The sequence below is a fragment of the Hermetia illucens genome, chromosome 1 (assembly GCF_905115235.1).
Source record: "Hermetia illucens chromosome 1, iHerIll2.2.curated.20191125, whole genome shotgun sequence".
Classification (NCBI taxonomy): domain Eukaryota; kingdom Metazoa; phylum Arthropoda; class Insecta; order Diptera; family Stratiomyidae; genus Hermetia; species Hermetia illucens.
In genome coordinates this window covers 203,073,478-203,099,088 of record NC_051849.1, presented here as the reverse complement: position 1 = coordinate 203,099,088, position 25,611 = coordinate 203,073,478, and the positions used below count along the sequence as shown (strand labels likewise).

The window sequence follows — 25,611 nt, the reverse complement described above, 5'->3', positions numbered from 1 at the left end:
CCTCGGCGCAAAACCGGGATGTCTGGAGTTCCTTATTAAGGCAGGCCTAGACCGGATACTGTCCGGATAGCTCAGTGGTTAGAGCACTGGGTTGTCATACGGAAGGCCGCGGTTCAAATCTCGCTGGTGGCAGTGGGATTTGTATCGTGACTTGACGTCGGATACCAGTCGACTCAGCTGTGAATGAGTACCTGAGTCAAATCAGGGTAATAATCTCGGGCGAGCGCAATGCTGACCACATTGCCTCCTACAGAGTTCTGTAGTGTACCGTTACGGTCCTGAATGAAGTGCTCTAACACACTTCAAGGCCCTGATCCGATATGGGTTGTTGCGCCAACGTTTATTATTATTATTAGACCGGATACCGGTTGTTGCGCCGTTGATGATGATGATGAAGAAAACGCAGGAGATCTTTTCTCTCAAATCCCGCTGGAAATCGTGGCAGTCAGTATCTGTTAAAAATCTATGGTGTTTCAAATCGGAATTATTTTGATATCATTATGAGAGTGTGACCGCCACGATTTTTTCAGCGGAGAGACGAGAATCTTTCACTTGAAAGAGAGGATCTCTCGCTTCTCCCTTTATACTTTTCTAAACCCTACGATGTTGATATGAAAATATCCCCACTTTGAGGCACCATGGCTTTTTAAGGGGAGTAGGTTACCGCAATTATTTAACGGGGTTAGAAAGGAGGGATTTTCGTCTTTTTTCCACATAGCTTTGTCTACTCCTTCTGACGGGATAGGGCCGAAAATTCAAACTTTATCATGATCATATCAAGAAGCACCACCTTCGAGGGCCATAATTTCTTAAAGGGGGTGACCGTTACAAGCCTTCATCGGGCTTGTAGCAGGAGCACCCCCCCCCCCTTCCCCCCTCTTCTATGAACTGGGGGTTGGATGGGATTGAAAAATCAAAATTTACCACCCTTCTTTCCACCCCCGGCCCGTTAGGCCTAAGTTTAAGTTTCAATTGTGAAAACTTCCCATAAGAGTATCTGGAACACATCTGGGATGAATACCAGTAATAGAACCCATTCATCTATTTGGAGTGAATGGAACTCTGCCAAGAGAAAGAACCAAATTTCAAAGGAAAGCTTCTCTGCCATAAAGATCTCAATGAATACAATATAACACAAATTAGATACAACTAAATAATTTCCACAGATCATCAAAATCTCTCTTTCGTCCATCACTTTCTTCAAGTATATTCGCAATAAAATTTTACAGATCGGCCGAGGAAATTTCAAAGAACGATCGCAAGGCGATTAGCGGACACCCCCCAACCCCCTCAACCCCCACAGGCATAAAAATACATAAAAGCAAGACAAACAAAAACAAAAGGAGACCACAAACAACATGAAATCGAATTAAAATCAACGACAATTTTCCCGGCAGATTTATTTTCTTTCATTTTAATATCTTGGCCGCGGGTTTTATCTTATTTTCGCAGATTCGGTTGGCAACAAATAAGATCCACGTCGTCGCACACGACCATCTTTTTACGTTAATAATACACTAATTTGTCTTGACCTGCCGTTTCTCAGGTTATATTCTCAGAAGATATTCACGACAGGCAGGGATATAACTCCAAAGATCTGGTGTGATTCCGGTGCCTGAAAAATTAGTGTTTATTCGAAAAAAGTGTTTTGGAAAATTCTAAAATTTTTAAATTAAAGTGTTTAGTGAAAATGATGTGGATTAAGTGAGAAAAATCTAATAGTCAAAGGCTAGATATGATCCCTGTTTTGATTTTTTGAAATTTCATTAATTCGATCGAAATGAAAACGAAAACCTAATCGAGCGCAAGGTGCCAATGTGACCAAAGTGTTTCCCTGGAAAATCATCAACATTCCACCAACAGAATCACAACAACACCACATTTTGCCGAACTGGACACCGCAAGGATACTCGAACTATTCTCCGCATAGAAAATTCACTTACTCCTTCGAAAGGATGAGGCGTGGAATCAGAAAATCGGACTCGTTCTCCGGAGGTAACTATTTATTGACAGACCTTATTGCTGCTTCCCCTCAACCAAAAACTATCTTTAGATACTTCGATCAATCCCTTTCACTGCTTATGATCGGCACAATTGCAGATCCCTCCCAAAGTGTCTGCGACTTAAATCCGCCCCGCGTATTCTGCATCTCGTGCATCTTCAGTTGCTACTATCAATCATTAGCGAAAAGTAAGATGTCGTCAACGTGGACGATATAAAAAGATACAAGTGGCTTACAAAATCGAAGAAAACATGGAAGACCGTGAAAATTGCTCTCGTTGCTACTATTGCGTGTTCGGTCTATGATTGCAGGAGCTTTAAATAAATTTTCAGTCTTGCCACTCACTAGCTCGAAACTGTTGAAATTGACCTCATTAACACACTTTCCCCAATTATGTCATGGCGTATTAGATACTTATGAATGAAATATTGATCGTAAATATCAGGGAGCAGATGGCAACGTGAGTCATGGGGATGGACCATAGTGGCTTCAGTGTAACCATGAACCTATATTGAGCTCTAAGCTTTTAGCACGTGTGGCTTCATGAAAAGATACTAACAGAAATGAGAATTTTGTTAGCCCTTGGTGACCAATTAATAATAAAGAACACATTACTCCAAGGCCATCTAAAAACAATTCGGAAATCGGAATCTCGCCTCTTCAGGTATGACAGACTTTGTGGTTCCATTTGACTATTCACTTCACTGTGATACTCAAAGTAATTTTCCACTAGAAAGGCAACTTTGACCTATCATACATTTTTAAATAATGATGCTATTTCTACCAAACTTTCCAGTATAATGCCCCATGGACTATCTAATTCCAAAGTTTTCTCTTTGTAGGGGGAAATTTCGGAATGGATAATATTTTGAGGCCTTAATATCATACACATGCCCCACAATGACTTTCCGATTCTTTCGGACTGGAATGGGCTTTCGAAATAAGGGTCCAGCTTATGGCCTTCACATCCCCCCTTTACAACTGATGCGGAGGCTAATACCTGCTTCGAAAAGTACTAATCGGGACATTCCATAGAATATAGCATGGAGCCTATAGTCGGTGAGAAACAATTTTACACTCGCCTTTGAATGTAGCAAGGTTTGTGCGAAGAAAAATCGATAACACAGAAGGAGAATATGATCCAAATCTATTATCATCTCTACAAACTAATGGACCTTGCAGAAAAAGGCAAGCAAATCAAACAGTTGGAGTTTATCAAGCTTCCTCTAGGGGAAAACGCTCAAGTACGGCACAAAAACCAATTGCCCTACAATCTAAAGACATTGGTGAAGCCACAACGAAAAAGGATTTCCACGAGCCCACAGAAAAACAATTCGGACTAATCGGTTTGCAGGAACTCAACTACAATTATGCAACTAAACAGGCATACGGAGGCACGTCCACGGTAACTACTTGATAGGCTGCCGGCGACTCCGGTTCACTATCATATCTAAGTCACATTGGCCGACAAATCCCCTCCTTTGTTTGCCATACACTGCTCCAGTGCAAGTCCAAGAAACGTGTCAGCTCGATGGTGTCTCCAGCCCAAACTGTACTCAACCACCGCCTTCCATACGAAAGACACAATTTCTACTCGGTCCTGGCTGTACTACGCAGCAATTCCAATGTCGGTGAACAGACGCCTGCGTCCCCTCCCTTCGGCGCCTCATCAAGGCTGAACCGCAGCCTACACATCCCCTGTCACTCAAGGATCCGGTCCGGTCCGGGCATGGGGGAAAGTTGAACCCTCTTTTATTAAGACATCGGAGATTTCATTTCCCTCTACACCGTAATGACCAGGTACCCAGAGTAATTCCACCGTATTGAATCTAGAAACAGAGTTCAATTGGTTTCTACATTCCTGATCAATTTTTGAAGTGATCAAAGTACTACTCAATGACATCAATCTAGCTTGACTATCGCTACAGATTGCGATGCGCCTGTCCTTCAACCGCTCGTCAATCATTCAGTTTTTATTCGAGGGGTACATTCCTGCTCCAGAACTCCTCCAATTTCCTCCTTTTTGTAAATAATACCATTGTGATTTTGCTCTCTGGCGACATCACAAAGCTTTTGGAAAAGCGCAAAGTCTAGAGCCCCTTCAATGTCCACGAACACCCCCATCGCGTACTCGGCTTTCAGAATTGCGTCCTCTATCTTTGAAACCAAAGAATGAAGAGCAGACTCACAGGACTTTCCACGTTGGTAAGCATGTTGGTTTTCGTTTAGGGGGTGCCATTTTAGCGCCTTCTCGCGAATATGACGCTCAACCAGTCTCTCCAGACATTTCAACGAAAATGATGTGAAGCTGATTCGCCTGAAGTTCCCCTTGCAACAACTTCGTTTTGAAGGGTTTGCACAAATCGCCAATTCTCTTCTTCTCACTTCTGAGACCTGTTCTTCCGGGTGGTGTACTTCCAAGGGATTCTGTATAGACTCAACTCTAAAGTTCGTGCAAGTACCATCCGATTTTCTAAAAGTTTCCCTTTCACCTTCCACACAGTATGCTCTAAAAGAGTCTCGTTTCGAACGTTTTACGAGCCTCTTATATTCATGCTGTGAGTTCCGGAAGTTTAGCCAGTCTTCATCTTTATTGCTTTTGCCAGCACGATTAAGAAGCCGTCTGGTTGATTTCCTGAGTGTTTGCAGTTCTCGGTTTCACCATGGAACCGTTTTACTACGTTGGCCTCGAGAAATAGGACAAGTCTCTTCAAAACACTCTAAAAGTGTGCGATTCAGAGTTTCCAAAGGAGTCCTTAGTCACTTAGGGAGCTCAACTTTGTCGACAAGAAATTCACTAAACTTCGTCCAATCCGGTTTCCTAGGATTCCGTTGTATTAGAGGCGGTTCGCCTGCAATAGTCAAACTAAATTCTAAGTAACGATGATCTGAAAGTAAAACTTCATCTAGCACACGTCAACGATGGAATCAAAAAGCTTCCCTCCTCTAGGATCGCATTTGCTACTGCCCCAACTAATATGCTGCCACTTGATTCTGCATACACTACCGGATCCCTTAGTTCTTCCATCAGAGAAGGACACAAAGAATCATAGGGTAAGTAAGCAGAGGCAACTATGACGTTTCTCCTCTTACCATTAACCCGGTATTGTAAGTTGACCGCAACAAGGTCCTGGGAACCGAATTGTCTCAACACAGTTGCCTCTAAGAATAGTCATCGTTCCGATGCTTGTAGTTCTTCTAAATAAAAATAAAACTAGGTAGCTTGCTCCTACTACAATATATTTTAATAGTTAGTAAATACGCATTTCGAAAGCTACATACTCTCTTCCTCAGTACTTAGCTAGGTAGCTTAAGTATTTACTAACTATTAAAATATATTTTAGTAGGAGCAAGCTACCTAGTTTTATTTTTATTGCCTCTAAGAATTTTGACATCAGAACGCAGGCCTTTAGTATCGAGGATCTTGCATCGAAAAAGATCCTAGTCCCCTTGACTGATCCGATATCATAGATTCTGTTAAAATAAACCCATGGCTCTTGAACCAAAAAAGATTATAGGGACAGTCCTGCAACTTAGCCAGCCTTGTCGCCAGTAGATAGGAAGAAGCTTTGGCATGCTGCAGGTTAATTTGACTAACTCTTATGTATATATCCATAAGTGTAGTTTAATATGAAAACCGTCGCTAACTGAAAAGTTTGCTGTGTTCAGTGTGGTTCTCACCGGGGTTACCAGCTTGCCCTCACCTTCCGCCGAAAGTTCCGCTTTCTTGCGTCTGATTTCTCTAGATATCGCCACATTTGGTGGTGTAGCAAGGTCCATGTTTTCCTTCCCAAGAAACTTCGCCTTCTTTCGCAGTGCCTTCCGTTGTTGTCGGCTGGGTGCCCTCCCAGGTTCACGGTGTCCGGGCTGCATGGATCTGCTTCCAAATACCGGCGTTAGACCAGTTGCTTCCACATCACCAGCTTCCCTTTCTTCCATTTTTCCGGGTACAGGCGGAGGAGAAGGTTCTGATAGGCAAGCCTGTAACCCCTTCTCTTTTGCAGCTAAAGTCTCCTTCTGCCGATCCTTCATCCCCCGTATTTTAGAAGAGAGTAGTCAGATTTCCAGTTCCTCTCATTAAGGGAGCTGCTGTACTATCCTTTTTAGCTGACCGCGCCGTACACACCGAGTGTAGGTTTCCCACTGAAGTGGAAATCCTGTCTTTCACGGATTTCTCCGTGGGGGAACATGCATTTTGTGAAGCCTCCAAAATCCGTGCCTCGGCCACGACCTGATTTGTCAAAGTCGCGGTTAGATTTGAAGTCTGTGACTTCTTACTGCCTCTTTAGCTTCGACCATAAATACTGGATATAATACGCACCGTGTTTGCAGACAGATTAGTGGTGGTTTTGGCTCTGTCAGCCTCTTCATAATATTCCCAGAGATTTGAATCTGCTTCCGCAAAAAGTTGTTCTAAGCATCTCGGCGATGGTACATGTGGCATGCTTAAGCCTACTTCGAAAATTCGAGTATATTTCCCATTCCTTGCCAAAGTTTGATCATCCTACCGCTCGCTGGCCAAAGTGTTCTTCTTCGGAAATATGCAGGCCGCAGCACCACGATTAACGTTCCACTAGTAGTTTGATCGAATATCGGTGGATCTAGTTACTTTTTTGCCATGCCTTCGAGTTTTTGGCTAACAATAGAAGCCTTATAAACGCATCTAAATCAAATACTTTCACTGTCCACTCTTAATTTGTAGCTTCCCATCCACCATCCATCTGAAGGGAAATTGCCTGATAATTGTTATGAGGATTGTACTCACTAACAAACTATACCATTCTCTTCTCTTGTGTGTTGCTCAGAGACGTCACAATGATTGTTGCAACGATGGGTGTCCCGTGGATGTCCGCAAGCCCCAGGTCCAGATTCGCAAAATTTTCGAGCAAGCGTGGACCCTGGTGTTTGTAGTTCCGCTGTCCTAATCTACAGTTTACCAATTAAAATCACCGATTATGATTTTTAGATTTCGACTTCTTCCACACGGAACCAACGCAAACTAGCATTTCCTAAGAGGCGCAAAGTAGTTGTTTTTCCCTGAAAAAATTCGACTTTCGTCATTACTTGAATGGCTTTATTCCACACGCCCATATTGTCTCCTTGCCAGTAACATTTTGGCCCAGGCGCCGCTACTGTTGTTGCCATAAACCTCGCTGATTATGGATTTCCTTTTCGTAGAGAGTAGGTCCTGCTTTACGTCATTGCTTTTCTAGTCTATAACACTAGTACGACGACGAGGCATTGTCGTCACTTCATTATTATTAATCAAAGGGAGCGTGCTAGATCTGTTAAAAACTTCGATTACGATGTTCTCAGGGTAGAGGCAGCGTTTGACGAGTTGCCTCTGACCTGGACGAAACCTTCTGTAAAAAAAGCAAAAAGCATGTTAGGGGGTCTAAGGACCAAACTAGCGAGTGTCAACCTATCTGCCTTAGCTTTCCAACACCACGTCATTTGCATTACTGAGACCTGGTTGGTCGACAGGATTTTATATTCCGAGCTATTCGAAAGTTACTCTGTCTCTTGTTATGACAGAGACTGCGCTGCACTAGGCAAATCAACCGAAGAAAGTCTCTGATAGCTGTTAAGTCTCCTTCCCGCGCTGAAACCATCTTTTCATCTCCCTCGTATGATTCTGTTACCGTACAAGTCGTTCCGCCAAATGCATGTCCCTTTATCATATCCTCTTTATGTTTCCATGCGTCAGCTACACTCTTCTAAGTCCTAACCGTATTGTTCCTCTGTCTTCTTTTCATCTTCCATGGTAACTTCCTATGCGCTCTTAAGCTAATATTCCCGACCTTCTATTCCCAATAGCGCTTTCCACTCTTCTTTTCCTTTGTCCACTTTCATGAACACCCTCGCCCTAAAATCCAAACTTTTCAGAAATCACTTAAATCACACGCTTGGTTTTGTTCTCTCCAATCTTCATGTGCATTACTTTTCAGTCAGATTTCCTCTCTTGTTACGCCCTTCCTCCCTTAAGTCCCTGCGGTCTAACCCAGTCTAGTGAAGTCCATAAAAACCTTCGCCAAAAGCTTACCACTGGGAGAAAGTTTCTGTTTTCTGGAAACCGCGCTGGCTTGGTTTTTTTTTTTTGCAAAGGTGTGCATTCCTTGGTGAAATCTATAATAGTTAAACCTAGAAAGGAATATCTGGCCAATGTTGAAACATCACTGGAGGTTCCTGGTCTCACACTCACAATTCCCACAATCACGCACAGCCCTCTCCTCCTTTCATCAAATTCGTAGGGCTTCTCCGCTGACTCTGTCCAACTATTCTATGATTTTTCTGCCGCTACTATGCTCCTTCTCCTTCTTCTCCTTCTTCTTCTTCTCAACTGGATGAAACCTGCCCCAGTATCTCCTGCCATCCCCCTCCCTATTCTGTTCCTAGTGGAGTAACTCATTAACAACCTTGATTTCCCTTCCCCTCTCTGGTTGAACGATGGGCAAACACAAGGTGTCTTGCTCCTCTGCAGGTGTAAACCAAATGTGTGGGCCAACCAAAACCAATCCGCACTGAAGGCTGGTTTGTTGGAGCGGATACGTTGACGTTCCTCTTTGCGAGCGTCTACCGTGCGGTTGTGGCTTACAAACTCGGCAAACTTCACCCAGTCATCAGTGCCGACGTTGCGACCTTTGTGGGTGGCCTTTGCGCTAGGGACTATTAGGAGGTTTGGAAAGTACAAAAATCTTCGTCTCTCTCGCAGCTACAGAGCATTGCCAGTTAGAATTAAGGCTGTAGCATTGAGAGAGCAATTTTTGGCTTCCTCTTTGGCAAGGGACTATATGGTAGCCCTTTCGGCAATGGCGCAAGCCTACATTATTGCCAAGTCTGGCTATGGCATTTATTTCGAATAAACAACAGGTGCTGGTGCAAGGTGGCCAGGCTCTTTAGTCCTGTTCACTTTGTAGCACTCATAATTTTTCGGGGCCAACTCATCATTCAGTACTTCTAGGCAACTGGAATATGCCTATTCCGGATATCACGGCGGGACGGTTTGTTTTTGCTGCAATGGAATGGATGAGCTCAAACAACTGCGCATTTCACGATGGTCAGGCATGGCTCCTGATCGCATGATGGCCCTTCATGGCTTTTCGGATGCCTGCATAAAGGCGTGTGCCGCAGTCATCTAGGATTGCTTCGGCTAGGAGTATGAACCCAACACCCAACGTTGTTACACGGTCAGTGCTTTTCGACCACACTGCCGGAGGGCGACGCTTTAAATCAGCTTCACATTTATTAGGCGCATCTGACCACTGGTCACGGTGGTGCGCAACTCATGTTGCAAACACTGTGCACACGTTACGCTACGACCGCAACAGGCGGCATGCACTTGCATCCTTCGCTGTGTCGCTGCCTATGTCGCCGTCATCGGAGAGACTTATCGAACAGCACATGGCCCCGCTGCCAATATCGCGCGGCACCTGTCCACTTTCCTTTCTTTGATATGGGGGCTGATTATTGTAGACCATTTACTCTTCTCTTTGGCATCAAATGCTCTTGTACTAACCCGAAGGTGTTTTTGTCAATCTTCGCGGGTATGGCTAGCCGTGCCGTGCACATTGAGGTAGTGGAGGAGTTCAGCTTCTAGGCGTTTCTTGACGCGTTCACAGGTTTCACTGTTGGTCGAGGATGAAATGCAGTACTGTGCAGTGACAATGGCTGGACCTTCGCCTGCACACGCAGACTTTGGCTGTCTTTGACCAGAATGAACAGGTGCTAGCAGATCTAGGAACGGTCTGGCATTTCATTTCTCCACGTGCTTCTCATCAAAGAGAATTAAGGAAGGCAACGGTAAAGTCAACCACACCTCACTGGATCCATTTAGTCGGAAGACAGTCTCTTTGACTGGGACAATTTTACAGCCTTGCTTCGGGCATCGAGGGTTGCTTTAATTCTATGCCAGTCACACTATTACAAGGACTTTGTCATCCGGGAAGTTTAGGCACTCTCACGCCAATGGAAACATCATCAGCGGCGCAACAACCGGTATCCGGTCTAGGCCTACCATAGTAATGAACTGCAGACAGATCTCACTTTTTAGCCGAGGTCCACCAATTCGATATCTCTAAAACCTGTCTGGGGTCCTGACCTAGGCCATCGCCCCCTCGCAGGCAGGGTCTGCCTCGTCTTCTTTTTTTACCATAGATATCGCTTTATATACTTTTTGGGCTGGATCATCCTCACCTATACCATCCTCACGTAGGGGTTAAAAATTTTTTAGAGAATTCGCAAACGCAGGCAAAAGTTGACAATTTTTCTTGCTAAGAACCCAAGTTTCCGAGGAATACATGAGGACTGGGAAGATCATTGTCTTGTACAGTAAGAACTTTGATCCTATGGTGAGACATTTCGAGCGAAACAGTTTTTGTAAGCTGAAATATGCCCTGTTGGCAGCCAATAACCGTGCGCGGATTCCATCGTCATAGCTTTTATCGGTTGTGATTTTCGCCTCTAGACACGAGAAGTTATCAACGGTCTCAAAGTTGTAGTGCCCCATCTTTATTGTTACCGTTTAACCAGTTCCATGTGATGTTGTTGGTTCTTTCGTTTTTGGTTCTGACCTTGCTATCATGTACTTTGTCTTGCCTTCATTAATGTGCAGCCCAAGATCTGGCGTACTCGATCTGGTTGAAGGTAGACAGTACATCTCGCCATTCTTCGCTGGAAAGAAATTGGGTGCCGATGAAGAGATAATCGCCGAAACTGAGGCCTATTTTGAGGTTAAAGACAAATCGTACCATAAAAATGGAATCAAAAATTGTATGACCGCTATAATCGTTGTACCGCCCTTGGAGGCAAACTTGGCATGCTTGACTGTGGAAATATCTGTCCGTCGCCTTCAGTTGCCACTACTTCCAACTCACCGATGTTCTGGTTGTTGAGCAGTTCATCAAAATGCTCAACCCATGGCTCCAAAATGCCCATACGGTAGGAAATCAGATTTTTCGCCTTCGCCATCGAGGTGTTATGTGATTCATCCTTCGCATTTGTTGCTAAAACTTCAGGCACCTAGCGCGGTCCCTCAAATTTTCTACTTCACAAACCTTTTGGTTCTCCCAGGCTTCCTATTTCTGCCTGTGAAATTGCTTCTCTAGTTGACGAAGTTCGTGATAAGTTTGCGCGTGTTCGCGTTCTTTGACGGTACAGAATTGCCCGGTATACCCAATTTTTGTGTTCCGTAGCTAGCTTGTATTCAGCGTCGAACCAGATGTTTTGCGACTAGTGCCAAATATATTTGTGGTGGTATCACTGATGGGAAAGTCATTTATCGATGCTTCGACTCTAAGCCCTCTGTTAACTGCGGTGATTGCGTCATCCATCGACCCATATAGGAGTTACGGAGGGCTTTGTTTTGGATGGTTCGGTGTTCACTCTGACCTGATTGCCATAGGGGATTCTATAATTGCTTAATCGGCCGAGGAGTGCTCTGCTAACGAAATAGTAATCTGTGTCTACATTGCCTTCTTATAGAGTCTCACATTCATAAAGGCTGAGAGATGGTGTCGTTTAAAAAACACTTGGTCAATTTGGTTGAAAGTGATTCCGTCTGGGAAGGCCGCGGAGAGGTAGTTCCTTAATATTGTATTTTCAGAGCCGATACAGCAGGTTTCATTTTTAAGGTTTTGTGTTAAACAAAACGTTATTAAAATCCGTTTACTGTCTGTCTGTCGGCTTTTTTTTTGTTGAGGAAATGGAAATCTTCAAAAGACATTGGCCTGGACACGCCAGTGTGTGAGATTCTTGCCCACTAAAACCCGTGGAACCACCATACGGCATTACATCACGAGGCGGAGTCACCTCATTTTAGCTTGGTTCCCTTTCATCTCTACGCGGCGTACGTAACCACGCTTTTCCAGTCTCCTCTGCGACCATGTCAGCCTCTCTGACATACTAACATTCTTCGCACCAGATTTTCTGGTACGAGTACCTCTCCTAGAGTCTCCTCTAGGTTCTTCCTTTCCTCCACAAACCTTGGACAGTGGAAGAATACATGCTCTGGATCTTCTAGGTCTGCATTGCAGTTTGGACAATCCTCAATACCTCAATCTAGTCTAAGCCCGAACAGGTACTGACGATATCTCTGTCGTCTTTCCAACCACTCCTGGATGGTAGATGTGTGTCCATCGGCCCTTTCCCAAGCGTTCGAAATGTTCTTGCCATCTATTTAGAGATCTCTTCCTTTCGGCGTTCTTCGTCTGCGATAAAGGAGAGATAGACTTCGTACTGCATATATTCGTCATCTCATCTGCCAAGATGTCAATGGGCATTATTCTTGAGATGACGAATGCTGCATCCTCTGAGACAGTCTGGATGCTGAGCACACCCTTAATGCTGTTCTTCTGTAGAATGAGCTCAGTTTGTTAGCGTTAACTCTAACCTGCAATGCCTTTCCCCAAACTGGAGCTGCATAGAGAAGAATCTAGCTCACTACCCTAGTTATAAGCAACCTGGAAACATGGCGTGGCCCTCCACCGTTCGGCATCATCCTTGCCAGGGCCACAACTGCAGTAGATGCATAAGGTACGTGTTTTTTCTTTTAGGGCACTTGGTGATGAGGACCGCTTCCGTTTTTTCTACCGCAAGTGTCAGACCAGAACTCTCTAGCCAACCCTTAACAGCACTGATCGCTTCGCATGAGTATAAGCCAGCATCTTCAAGAAGCTTTGCGACCACAACCATATGGAACCCATACTGTCGATCTGAGAGGCCTCCCTGGCTTTCATCAACCGGGAATAATCTAGTATAGATTTCTCGTTCTAGCATTTTCCCCATAGTGTCCAAAAGACAAATAGGTCTGCAGGAGGTTGGCTCACCTGGAAGTTTGCCAGCCTTAGGCAGTAGCACTAACTTCTGTCGCTTCCATGATGCAGGAAAAATTCCCTCGGACATGCACGATTCTGCCTACCGCCCTCTGAGCGGTGGGCAGAATCCACGTCCGACGAAATTCTGGCCTATATCAGAAGCAAAGCCAATCCAACTTTGTCACCTCTTTCATGTGTGAAGCTGACGAAGGATGATTCTCCTGACCGAGTGATAGCTTCCTTCAAAGTAACATATCCCCTCGACTTCGATGCTATCGTTCAATCTTCCTTTTGGCCACAAGGGTCTTGCGGTCCGCTCGCCTACCTCCCCGAACTTAGATTCCGACAATTATACACTCTTTTATCTAAATATCAGGAGTCTAAGGACCAAGCTGTCGGACTTCAAACTGTCTGTCTTAGCATTCCAACATCATGTCATCTGCATTTCTCAAACCTGGCTGGATGGCAGGATTTTAGATTCTGAGCTCCTCGAAGGTTATATTGTCTTTCGTTGTGACAGGGACTGCGCTGCCTTTGGCAAGACGACTGGCGGAGGTGCCCTAATAGCTGTTAAGTCCCCTCTCCGTGCCGAAATCATATTTTCCGCCTCCTCCACCCACGATTCTATCACCATACGAGTCATTCCGTCAAACGTATGCCCCTTTATAATATCGTGTGTATATTTTCCCTGCCTCAGCCTGCATTCTCTGTACGAGGATTACTTCGATAGATTATCAGAGGTGCTAATCGTTTTGTTCCCCTCACTTTCTTTCATCCTCTGTGGCGGCTTTAATCTTCCCAAGCTCCCCAGGCTTTCCCTGTAGCGCCCTCCAGTTTAACCTTTCTAGAAACCACTTAGATCGCACTCTTGACCTTGTTCTGTCTAATCTCCCTCTGAGTTGCCTTTCTCAATCCCTTCATGCCCCGTCTTACGTTACCCCTGGCGCCCATCATCCTGCTCTCAAGTTCGATGCTCAGATTTCCCGACTTCACTCTCCTGTCGCTCGCAACCCTACCAAGTTCAACTTTCGTAAGGCGAACTTCGAAGGTCTGAAATCAGCCCCGGCGGCAATCAGCTAGGTCCTCCTCTTTTCTCCATTTACGTGTGACCAAGTACTCAACACCTTCTATACACTTTTATCTGATCTTCCTCCATGTTACGTTCCCCCCTCTTCTAAGTGCTTACGCGCTTACCCCGTCTGGTTCACCACTGAAGTTCACAAGAAACTACGTCAAAAACAGACTGCGAGGAAGAAGTTCTTGTTTTCTAGAAACTATGCTGACTGACGTTCCTCGGTCAAATGCTTCATTCGTAAGTCCCGAAACGAACATTTGACCAGTGTGGAAGACTAACGCGCGGAAACCTGAAACCTTTCTGGGCCCACATTCGCAACTCCCGCTGTTTCTTCCCAGTTATCCCTGCCGTCCATTAAATTTTCTGGCTCCTCAGCTAACTCTCTCCAACTATTTTGTGATTTATTCTACCGTTACTTTTCCTCAGTCTATGTTCCCCCTCCTTCCTCCTAATCCCTCCTCATAGTGGATGTAGCCTGCCCCACATCGCCTACCATTCCCTTTCTTACCCCTATCCTTGTCGAGCACCTCATTTGCAAACTTGATGCCAATGTCGGACCTGGCTACAATGGTCTTCCAAACCTCTTTTTGCTCAAAACTGGTAAGTCCATCTCTTTTCCCCTATTTTGCATTTTCAACAAAAGCCTCGAGGAGAACCATTTTCCTGGCTTGTGGAAAAAGGCTCTCGTCATCCCCATGCACAAAAGTGGCAATCGTACGCTTGCGGAGAATTACCGTGTTTCCCTTCAATCTAACCAAGACACTCTGGTTCATTGGTGGTCGAGTAATGGTTTAGCGCTAAACGTCAGAAAGTGTCACTCTATGTGCTACTGCTTAAATTCCTCTCAAGACCTCGGAGTCACTTTCGACAATAAGCTCCGCTTTGACACCCACTGCCTTGAAATCACCAATCGAGCAGCAAAATTGTCAGGCTTCATACTTCGCTCCTCCTCTGATTTTAACTCCAGCCAACCCTCCTTAGCTCTCTTCAATTCCCTCGTGAAGAATACCCTCGAGTCCTGCTCCATGCTCTGGTCAATTTCCCGTAACTGTGATTGTCTTGCCCTCGAGAATGGGCAACGTAAATTCACCCGTTCCCTCTTCTTTAAGAAAAGCTTCCCTCTTATGGACTACCCCTCTCGCCACCACTTTCTGAACCGTTCCTTCCTACAACAGCATAGACCTTATCTGGATCTATGCACATTTTTAAACTTTTCTCGCGTCTCATGGACTGCTCGGCCCCTAACGACATCACCTGCCGTCCTGTGTCTTATAACACACGTAACGCATACATTTTCAACGTGCCCTTTCGTTGAGCTCGAACTCTACTTCTAATTTCCCGATTCCTGGGCTTTGCGGAAATTACAACGCACAACAGCTTGGTCTTTTGAACTTCTCTACTTTAAGCAGTTTTAAACGTAGGATAAGATTGTTGCATTCTCCTTCTCCTGAGGGCAATAAGTAATTGGAGTTTACTCTGTTTATTGTCCGTTAAATTAAATAAATAAGTAAATAAACATATTCACATTTGCTGCGATTTGTTCGCAAATGAACAGTACTAGGGCCGGATATTTGTTCAATACCTTCGTCCTGTTTTGCGCTGTCGGTACATATCCTCGATGTTGAGAAAACCACATACTTCTAAATGTATGGCCACAGTTCCCGTTGTTTTTTTCGAGTTTACTCTCAAAAATAAACCAAAATAAGTTTATCTTCCTTACAATATAAACCCAGCACGGTTATACTCATTTACTTGGTAATAAGACGCCCATTATATTTTCTTCGAGAAAGGTTTCATCAATCTGGAGCATTTTATCATCGCCACTTAGTATCATGTCACCGTACGAAGGGATTACTTAAACTATTCCTTGACAATAGTTGTAGTAATCAACTATTGACATTTAAATGGGTATGAAGATGTTCATTAAAAGGATTGCAGAAAAAGGGTTCTTTTTGCTGCCTCCAGATACTAAACTCACCCATCGTTTTTCGAAGGCACTTCGTGCCGCATTGAAGTACGTGACGTGGTTGCAATAATAGTTTGTTTCGTCAAATCGCGTGTCACCTCTATCAGCCGAATCATCATCAACGGCGCAACAACCGGTATCCGGTCTAGGCCTGCCTTAATAAGGAACTCCGGACATCCCGGTTTTGCGCCGAGGTCTACCAATTTGATATCCCAAAAAGCTGTCTGGCGTCTTGATCTACGCCTACGCTCCACCCCAGGCAGGGTCTGCCCCGTCTTCTTTTTCTACCATAGATATTGCCCTTATAGACTTTCCGGACTGGATCATCCTCATCCATACGGATTAAGTGACCCGCCCTCCGAAACCTATTGAGCCGGATTTTATCCACAACCGGTCGGCCATGGTATCTTTCATAGATTTTGTCGCTATGTAGGCTACGGAATCAGCCTAATTTTATGGCAAATCGTTCAATCGTCTTCATAGTACCGCGTCCAAATTTCACAGGAATCAATTATTTTTCTTTGAACAATTTTCTACTGAATTTTCATTGTAAACAACTTTTCAACGGAAATTTCCTTGAAACTGTTATATTGCTCATATAAAGCTCTGTGCTTACAATTATATTCGCATTCCCATGGCAGCACTGATGCAGAACATCACCGACAGCTCGCCGGACGAGAACTGTCAAAAGACCGTTCAGTTGTCATCTGAGAACTGTCTGGGGTGGATTTATCGCTGCCCGTGTCTTACAAATCCAATTCCTTTTGGTTGTTTTAAATATAGCGAAGCTTTCCGTCTGCTTTCTGACGACACCATCCCGACACTCCTCCAAGACGTAAAAATCCCATGACGTCGCGTCCACTTTCGCAATAAACTCTGCATCGGAATCGAAGAGAAATTGTGCGAAACGCTCCCGGTCCCGACGACATTTTCCTCTTACTTCCAACCGGCCGCGACGGTGGCGGCGGATATTTCCTCGCATTTCGAATGAGACAAAAGTGACGGTGATGATATTTATGATATTTCCCTCGCGATCCGTGCCAGCAAAAATATTTTTATAGAAATTTTTGGATATTTGTGATGCGTTGTTTTCGAGAATCAGATTGAAGTCTCCCCGCGGCAAGAATTTTCCAATGACTGTGGTGCAATACGTGCGGAGTTGTGTGGCGGTCGAAAGAAACGAAAAGGGCGAACTGCGACGGTCGTAATAGAGTAAACGTTAAGACAAGGTTCCCGGGGGTGACGTGCCTGAAAGGTTCACAAAGGACTCAGTGCAGTGCTGGGGAGTGCGAAAGGTCCCTTTGACTCAGACGTAACCTTTGTCCCCCGACCGGTCGGTGCGCGGTGGTAAGCCCTCGCTGCTAATTATGGATGACGAGCTCGAGGACAAAGTCCTGTACCAAACGTTCGTCTCCCAAATGAAGCTCATGTCCAAGTTCGCCGTTGGCGTGTCCTCCATCAACTCGCCCCTGGCCTATGTCTGGAAGCTGCTTCGCCTCTACCTCCTTCGCCCCGAAGTCATCTTCTGCGGAGTTATCTTATTCATTTTATTCTTGTACTTGCAAGCGATCGACATATGGAGCCGCGGCCTGCTGGGAAGGCTGCAAGCCACCCTGGGCTACACTCGGCAACGTGCGAACAAGCTCAAGCTAATCGACATCTCGCATGCGGACAAGCAAGCCTGGGAAGTCAACAAGTCGACGTGCGCAGCCTATGCCCTGCTCGGAAGGCGACCTCGCATGGAAGATCGGTGAGTACCCTTTCAGCTTTCATTTAGGCCATATTTCTTCCGCCCGTTCGCAGCGGTTGCAGTATCCATTTCCAAACGCACCGCGGTCCTATTTTCGACCCGACGTCTGCCTATTTTTGTAAGTGGACGGCGTGTTCGGGGTGAGGGGAGTGCTCTGGTGCGTTCCCCAACTGCACATCAGCGGTAATCTCGTTAACGCAACGGCTGGCGTCCCCCCTGCACTACTTCCCCGAGAACATGACTCGCTATTATGCTCTTTGCATGCATGCTAACGCTCAGCGTGATTACAACATCAATTCTGAAGACGTTCAAGTTGGCCACATGCCGCAGAAGTCTTGTGTCGTCGAACCCAAAGCGAAACTGGGGCGACTCGGAGTGCTTGAGGACCCCCTTGGCTTTGCGGCGTAACGAGTGGCTATCAGAGGTGAGGAGCACACACGTCTTTGCGGATATGGCGCAATTAGAAATTCACGGCTCTACCAACATTCTGCAGCTGCATCGATCGCACTCATTACGCTTTCATGAAAATGCTGGCCTCTTCACTGCTGTCCAGTTGGAGTATCCTCGCACAACCTTCAATGCGGCCCAGCTTGCTAGTGTTTTCCACACAATTTCACACGTGACCCGAAATAATCGATGCCGTCAACCGAGCGTCGCAGTAATAGATTTGTTGCATAATTGAAGCGTTCCATCTGCGACCTTGATAGCGTCCCGAGCAACCATTCCCCGGACAGCGCTGGACAGCAATTATGCATGCAGCCAGCGCCCAATTAGTGTGTTCTTGGATGTCATACGAGCTTGTGGACTTTGACTGGAAAATGCAACTATTTCTGACAAATTCATAACGAAAAACTATTTTTAGCCGAAACACGGAACATTTGTGTTTGTTGAGGCAAATTATCAACCTCGTTACGGGGCTTAGTTTCGATGCCGGACAAATAGAGACCAAGTTCAATGTCGCCGAATTCAGCGAGGGCCTTTTATCAGATCAAAGTTTACTCCCACTCTCAAGGCAAAGCGTGTTTATCAGCGAAATTTGAGATTATATTCGAACGTTTTTGCTGGGCGATGAGTTAAATTGCTGACGGGCAGATAACGCTCGAATTTCCAGACGTGGAGGCTTTGTAATATGATAGATTGCCCAGAATGCTTGGTTAGATCTTTGGTTTTCAGGCGTTTTCCAGAGACTTTGCGTGAACAAAAAACAAGTGGACTCTGTGGACTCTTAGCAAATAGAGTGAGACGTAGCTTGTCAAAAGCCAGAATTAGGCCCCGCGGTTAGTGGGATGGAACTAATAAAACATTGTTAAGATGCACAACACGATCTGGCTTTGGAAAATTTTGTCGCTGAATAATTGGGCGCTCGAATAACCCCGAGTTGCCTTTGGAAGAGAAACTTGAAATGATAATAAAGATGATGGCTTGGTTTTTTGTACACAAGGGTAAGGTTGGTGGTTACAAATTCCACGTTCAGATACCTTCCTGGTTGGCTGCCAATAATCATTGGGTAGCGTTTGAAGGGGGAGAGCGGCTTCAGACAAAAAATCCAATTACAAGAGAAGAGGAAAGATATTTCCCAATAATATATAGATGAGTAGCATGGACGGGCTTCTTCCGGACACTTTGACATGCTCCTCACTTTGACGGAAGGCTGCACTTATTACCTGCGCAGTCAGCTAGCAAGGCGGGTACGTCAGTCTCCATCATGGGAGAAACTGGAAACGTGATCATTGCCGCCCATCCCCCCGCTTAAATTTTCCAGGAAATGGAAGAGAAAGGCATTGTAGACGAAAACTTCAGTCACTAAAGAGGAGGACTATTGACTAGGAACCTTCTCTTCCGTCTTTATCGGAAAGGGCAGAAGAAAGGGAATAATATGGACGCAAATGGCCTGACACCAATATGTGAAAGTGGAGCCTTGCAAACCTGCAAAGATTCCCAGCTGACGCTAAAAGAAAGCGCTCGACATGAACTCGGAGCTTCTTGGGAATAAGATCACGTTGCAGCACCACAGTTTTGACAATTTCCATATAAAACGTCGTCAAGAAAGCAGGCGCGCTCTCTCGGGCAGGATTCTCACTACAAGATTCCGGTGCACTTACACACAGTTCAGGAGAAGTTTCCTTCTTCTTTTTCTTCAGCCTTTGTCCTGTTCACAAGCGGGGTCGGCTCGTCGTGATCGGCTTCGCCATTTGGCTCTATCGAATGCCTGATCTGGGTGCAATCTCGAGGCTTTCAAATCCCCATCCAGCGTATCAAGCCACCGTTGCTTAGGTCTGCCTTTTGGTCGTTTACCATCGACTTCGATGTTCAGACCAATCTTGGCAAATGAATTCTCGTTTGCACGAACTGCGTGACCATACCATCGAAGACGCCTCTCACGCAACTTTTCCACGATCGGTGGAACCCCATAACGATCGCGGATATTCTCATTTCGGATGTGATCTAAACGTGTGACGCCACTAGTCCAACGTAGCATCTTCGTCTCCATTACCGCAATACGCCGTTCATTGTCTTTTATGGTCGGCCAACACTCAGAACCATAGAGAGCGATTCAGGAGAAGTTTACTAAATGTGACATTCTGTTCTGTATGGAATGGTGGAATCTGAACGCATCTTGCTTGACATGCTGCGACACCCCAAATCCATCATCGATCGCTTGTATGATCCAGCTGTCGCTCAACATTGAACTCTCCACTTACTTGAGGAACCAATCGGAATGGGAGCAATTGGGTTTTTCTATTAGCACTCCTGATCCAAAGATCCAATCAGCGCCACCTGCTAAGGCTAAAGTCTTTTCCATAGGTAAACATCTATCCTCGGAAGGCAAACAGCCTTCGGGCAAATCGCTCTTGGACAAACCGCTTTCTGGCAGACCACCTCCGAGCAAATCACAGCTCATGGACTGCCAAGGCTGAGGGGAAAGGAGCATCCGGGGGCAACTGTGGCTGAGGGCAAACAGAAACGGCAGCTGTTCTCGGACGACCCTAACTCTTCGACACAAAAGTTAGCAAAAAGCTTTACGCCTTCATTTGCAAAGGCTATCGAAGTCGATGAATGGGTCTTGTAGGAGAACATCAATCCATTTGGTTACGATTCCGATTTGACAATATTCACATAAAACGCCCGCAAGGAAGCGGAATTTATTGCGAAAGATAGGAGGCCATACCAAGTCGAACAAGACCCCTTGGCCGACCAGTGGGGTCTTCTTTCATGCTTTGTGGGGAAATTAGGATCGGGAGGTGTTCAAATCAGTGCGATAGTCCCCAACCCCTCCAAACACTGGCACTTCATTCAACCATGTCATCGGTCTTGGATTAAAGGTGGCTTTTCCACCAAAACAGCTATTGATTTCCAGGCTGGTGTTCATCATTTCTACTGGCGAGGCGCTGGATTACATAAAAAGCAAGATCGGGGCACTCTCACCATTGCCTTGTGTCAAACTGACAAAAGACAGCAGCCGCCACATCAGCTTTTAAAATCACCTATCCGTACGAATGTGACCCAATCGGCAATCCTTCTTTCTGGCCTGTAGGTAGCGTAGCGACTCGCGAGTAAATTTCAGGGCATCTCGCCTGCCTCGCCGATCAATATAAATAGTTCTGTTTTTTCAAAATGTATGGGGGATAGGTTAAGGAATTTACGCACAGAGTGTTGGACTCCCGCAACGGTACGCTGTCGGACTACCAGTTAACATCTCTCCATCGTCAGAGAGCTAGGCTGGAATCGTTTGTCACATTACTTCGGACTATTCTCCGAACACTCTTGTCTTGCGGAACCTTCAAATCGGGGAATACCATTCACCAACGGGAATGGAGAGGAGAAAGGGAACTGTCAGCCCAAGGAACCCTTTACCTATAATATTTTTTTTGCAATGAGAACGACCCGAACATAATGCGCAACATGGTTCCTCCTGTCAAAGCTTCTCAGCATCTCCTCTAAAATGTTGTCTGGAGAGTTTAAATAGAGCTGCTGACGAATCCCATCCCACTTTCCACAAGAAAAAAAAGTGTGATGAGCGTCGTCCTTAACTCCATTCAACAATCCGCAGAACGTGCCCTTCTAATCTTGTGCAGGTAAGACTGAACTAGTCAGTCTCACCATGCTTCCGATTCAGCCATGCACCTAAGTTGTCAATGAGTCGTGCAGTCCATCTGCTTCTAGTTTCATTTTGCCAAGAGAGTTGCCAGTCATCTTGGGTGCTTCGCGGTTTTTCACGAGCAACCGCCTCTCTTGGCTCTTCTTCCTTGCGGTTGTATATGGTTTGACGTTTCTTAGCAAGAAGGGCAATGGGGATCATTCGTGCGAATACCATCAGACGCCTACCGCAAAGCTCTCCGTCTCTGTACTTGCGTGGGACGCTTCCGATATACCGTCTTTGCAAGAGCGTCAGCCCAAACCTCTGCAATGTAGAGCAGGACAGGCTGCGTTGAACTCATCAGGAGACGCCGCATGCTAGACATAGGACCCCCAATATATACTTAGAGCCGAAACTCCAGCTGCAGCTTTGTTCGCTGCTACTTTGATTTGCTCAAAAACCCTCATCTTTGAGTCAAGAGTCAGTCCAACGTACTTTGTCCCTGGTTTTGACTCGATTATCGACTCGCCGAACGATATTGGACAGGGTCGGAATTCTCTATTTAGTCATAATAACTACTTCGGCTTTTCCCACAGCAAAGTTGAAACAATGAGCAGTCATCCATCCGCTTTCCTGTCGCATCAATATGCCAAGCCTGCTTTATGCCTGTCCGACAGTGCGTCCAGCAACATGTGGCGCGACATCATCTGCATAACCGAGCAGGCGCGATTCTTCTGACATGTCGAGATAACGTTCCAGAGGTCCGGCTCTAGGATGGATCCCTGCACTACCCCGACATGATCTCCATAAAGCAGGAAGTGGTTCCTCAGATAGTCCCTCAATATCCGTAAAAAATAATTCGGCATGTGGAAAGTATTGTTTAGTGTGACTAAAATGTCTTTCGATCTTACGGAACTAAACGCGTTTCTGACGTCAAGCGTCCCGAGAAGCACCACCCGTCGATTTCAGCGGCTACGTGCCGCCGCTCGTCGAACGGCATCCACGACTTGTATGACAACATCAACTGTGGATCTACCTGCTCTAACACCGAAATGTCGTGGAGATAAGTCTCCGGCAGCGCGCATCGCTCAGCGAGTCTACTTCTGATGAGCTTTTCGAGCACTTTTCCAGGCGGTATGACCACAACTCAGGGTCATCTTTCCCTTTGCTGACCAGCGCAAGGCTGACCACCTCCTAACGAGAAGGGAAAATGCCTTCTGCCTGAGTTGAATGCATCGAGCAGTAGGTCTTGCCAAGGTTGGAATATCAGTTTGTATACCTTTTATAGAGAAAACTGGACAGTCCTCGGCGCTTTCCGTGCCGACGTCATCATCCCATACGGGGTGCGAAGGAAATAGTGCCCGTATAATACGGCCCATCTGTTCGGTCCTAAGTAAACAGGGTTTCCGCAGAGCCCCGATTTTTCGGATTACTAGTTTGTAATCTGGTCCTCATTCACCTCGACAACCAGATCTTGTCTCCTTTTGGCTGATCTGTATTCTGTTCTTATGGTACATGCCTTCTACCGGTCGTTTAGATGTTGTGTGGTGGAGTCTGTGACACTCCTTCCGCAGCTCTGCAATTTCCACCGTCCACCAATACGTAAAAAGTTTGCCACGTCTCGATATCCTCCTGGGTATGGAGGCTCCATAGGCCATCATTATCAAGTTCATAACTGAATTTACGACAGTGTCAGCTGCAGCGCTACCACCCCCAAGAGTACCCTTCACCACGGCTCCACCTGTTCCAAAAGTTTCAACAAACCTCCCGGTGTTCACTTCCGCAATGTTTCATGCACACAAAGAGCGCCGGGGTGGCGCTCACCGAGAGTTTGTGTCTACCACTTCGAAAGCAATGTATTGATGGTCACTTGCCGAGAAGTCTTCCAGAACGCGTCACCCGTCCACTAGTGACTCCGACGCGAAGGTTATATCTGCAATGCTACAATGCTTACAATGCTTCCCTCGCAACCTGGGCGCTGGAACATTGAGGTGGATCCGGTGTTTAAAATTACCAGTCCTGTTCTCGCCTCCATTTCGAGAATTCGTTTCCCTCTGGAGTCTGAGTGAGGCATGTCCTATTCAAGTGGCCTGGCATTGAAGTCACCTTCGACCATGATCCGCTCATACGTGCCCAAGATAATGTCCTCCAAAGGATCAAGCTTGCGTCGAAAGTCCGGCATCATCTCATTCACCTGCAGGTAGGAACATGGTAGTCAGACAAAAACTAGTCTTCAGTTATCTTCGTAATTGTTAAAGTTCAGGAGGGAGGAGAGCTGAAAGAGTTTGTGTGCATTGCGAAGGATTGTTACCACCAGTGAACCCAGTCTAACGTGGTAACAATGGTCTTTTTTCAGTGGAATGAATTTTCCTTGGAATTCTTGTCGTGCAAATGACCATGCAGTTCGTTTGCTCTACTATGAAGAAGTTTGAATGCATTTTTGGCAACCAATTTTCGTAACGCACGCTGCCGGTCGCTCCTGGAGAAACACAGATGCTTCTCAACGCCCTCTATACATTGCATTTATCGATCTAGAGCAGGCGTTTGTACGTGTGCCATACGAATTCATCTGATATGCTCTGCGGCAACACTAAATGCCAGAAGATCTCATGCACTGGGTTAAATTGCTCTACCGCGATCCGAAGGAATATGAAAAGTTCTTCGTGCCTCCGTCGGTGTTGAGGCGCTTAGCCTTTTCACCACTTTTATTTGTTCTTGTTATGGACACTGTCACACAGGACTTCAATGTCCAGCTCCCTACACACTGCTCTATGCAGATGCCTAGTGTTCCAGATAGGCTCGAGCAACAGAATTTTTGTCGATCGATCCCAATGAAACAGGTACTATCGCTGTCAGTGTCAGCGACTTGCGAAGAACTGAGCTGTTTAAATATCCAACTTGGGTGAAGTGGCGTTCCATAATTTGTATTCTTCGTGATCGTACATCTCAGATTCAGAATTTACTGTAATGCCATCTGCCCTGTTGCCGTTTGTTCTGACTACTAGCCGACTATAAAAGATTATAAACGCCGCACCGCGATAATAGAGTGGAAAATGTTGCGTTGCATCGGGAGCGTAACACGCCATGATTACATCCGAAATGAGAACATTCAAGATCGATATGGATTTGCACCGATCATGGAAAATTGCGAGAGATGATTACGTCCGGGTGGTTCAACATGAATTCACGCCGTTTAGGCCTAACGCCACGATCTTTTTATGATGCGGATTGATTTTGTGACCACAATCAGAGCCACGCTGTGACAAGCAACAAGGGTACTAGTCTATACTGAGCGATACATACCGATGGATCCAAGATATACCTAAATCGCTGCCGAACTATAAGGCCTACAAATAAGTTCTGTCGGTTTTTTTAAATTTGAAGCTTTATTGTGAAAAATTGGTTATACATTCATTGTTCAAAGTATTGTCCATCGCTAGCCACAACTTTCTTCCATCTTTCAGGCAATTCATAGATACCATCGCGCCAAAAATTGGCCGGCTTGGCCGCTGTCCACTCATCGAGCCATTTTTTGAGTTCGTCGTAATTGGAGAAGTGCTGGTCAGTCAGGCCAAGTTGCATCGACCGGAACAAATAGTAATCGGAAGGACCAATGTTTGGAGAGTACGGCGGGTGGGGTAGGACTTCCCATTTCAACGTTTCTATTATAGATATGTTTTAACGGGCTGTGCAACATGTGGACGAGCATTGTCATGTTGCAAAATAACTTTATCATGCCTTTGCCGGTATTGCGGCCGTTTTTTCTTGAGTTCGCGGCTCAAACGCATCATTTGACGTCAGTAGAGTTTGCCCGTGACCGTTTCGTTCGTCCGTGACTATTTCGTTCGGTTTTAGCAGCTCATAGTATACCACACCCAGCCGGGCCCACCATATACACAGCATGATCTTTTCACCATGAATATTCGCTT

At 45.7% G+C, this 25,611-nt stretch overlaps 1 protein-coding gene across 2 annotated transcripts in view; it reads left to right on the top strand.

Moving 5' to 3' along the window:
- Window positions 1-1,426: 1,426 nt before the first annotated feature.
- Window positions 1,427-25,611, top strand: part of LOC119654192 (protein phosphatase 1L) — a 72,969-nt gene continuing 48,784 nt past the window's right edge. Inside the window, exons 1-2 of one of the 2 annotated variants that reach the window (XM_038059401.1) lie at window positions 1,427-1,995; window positions 17,421-17,604. In XM_038059401.1, the coding sequence (XP_037915329.1) occupies window positions 1,956-1,995; window positions 17,421-17,604 (224 nt within the window). In that variant the 5' untranslated portion in view covers window positions 1,427-1,955. Of the gene's footprint in view, window positions 1,996-16,544; window positions 17,605-25,611 lie in introns of those variants that run through there. The other variant, XM_038059391.1, reaches the window with a different exon arrangement.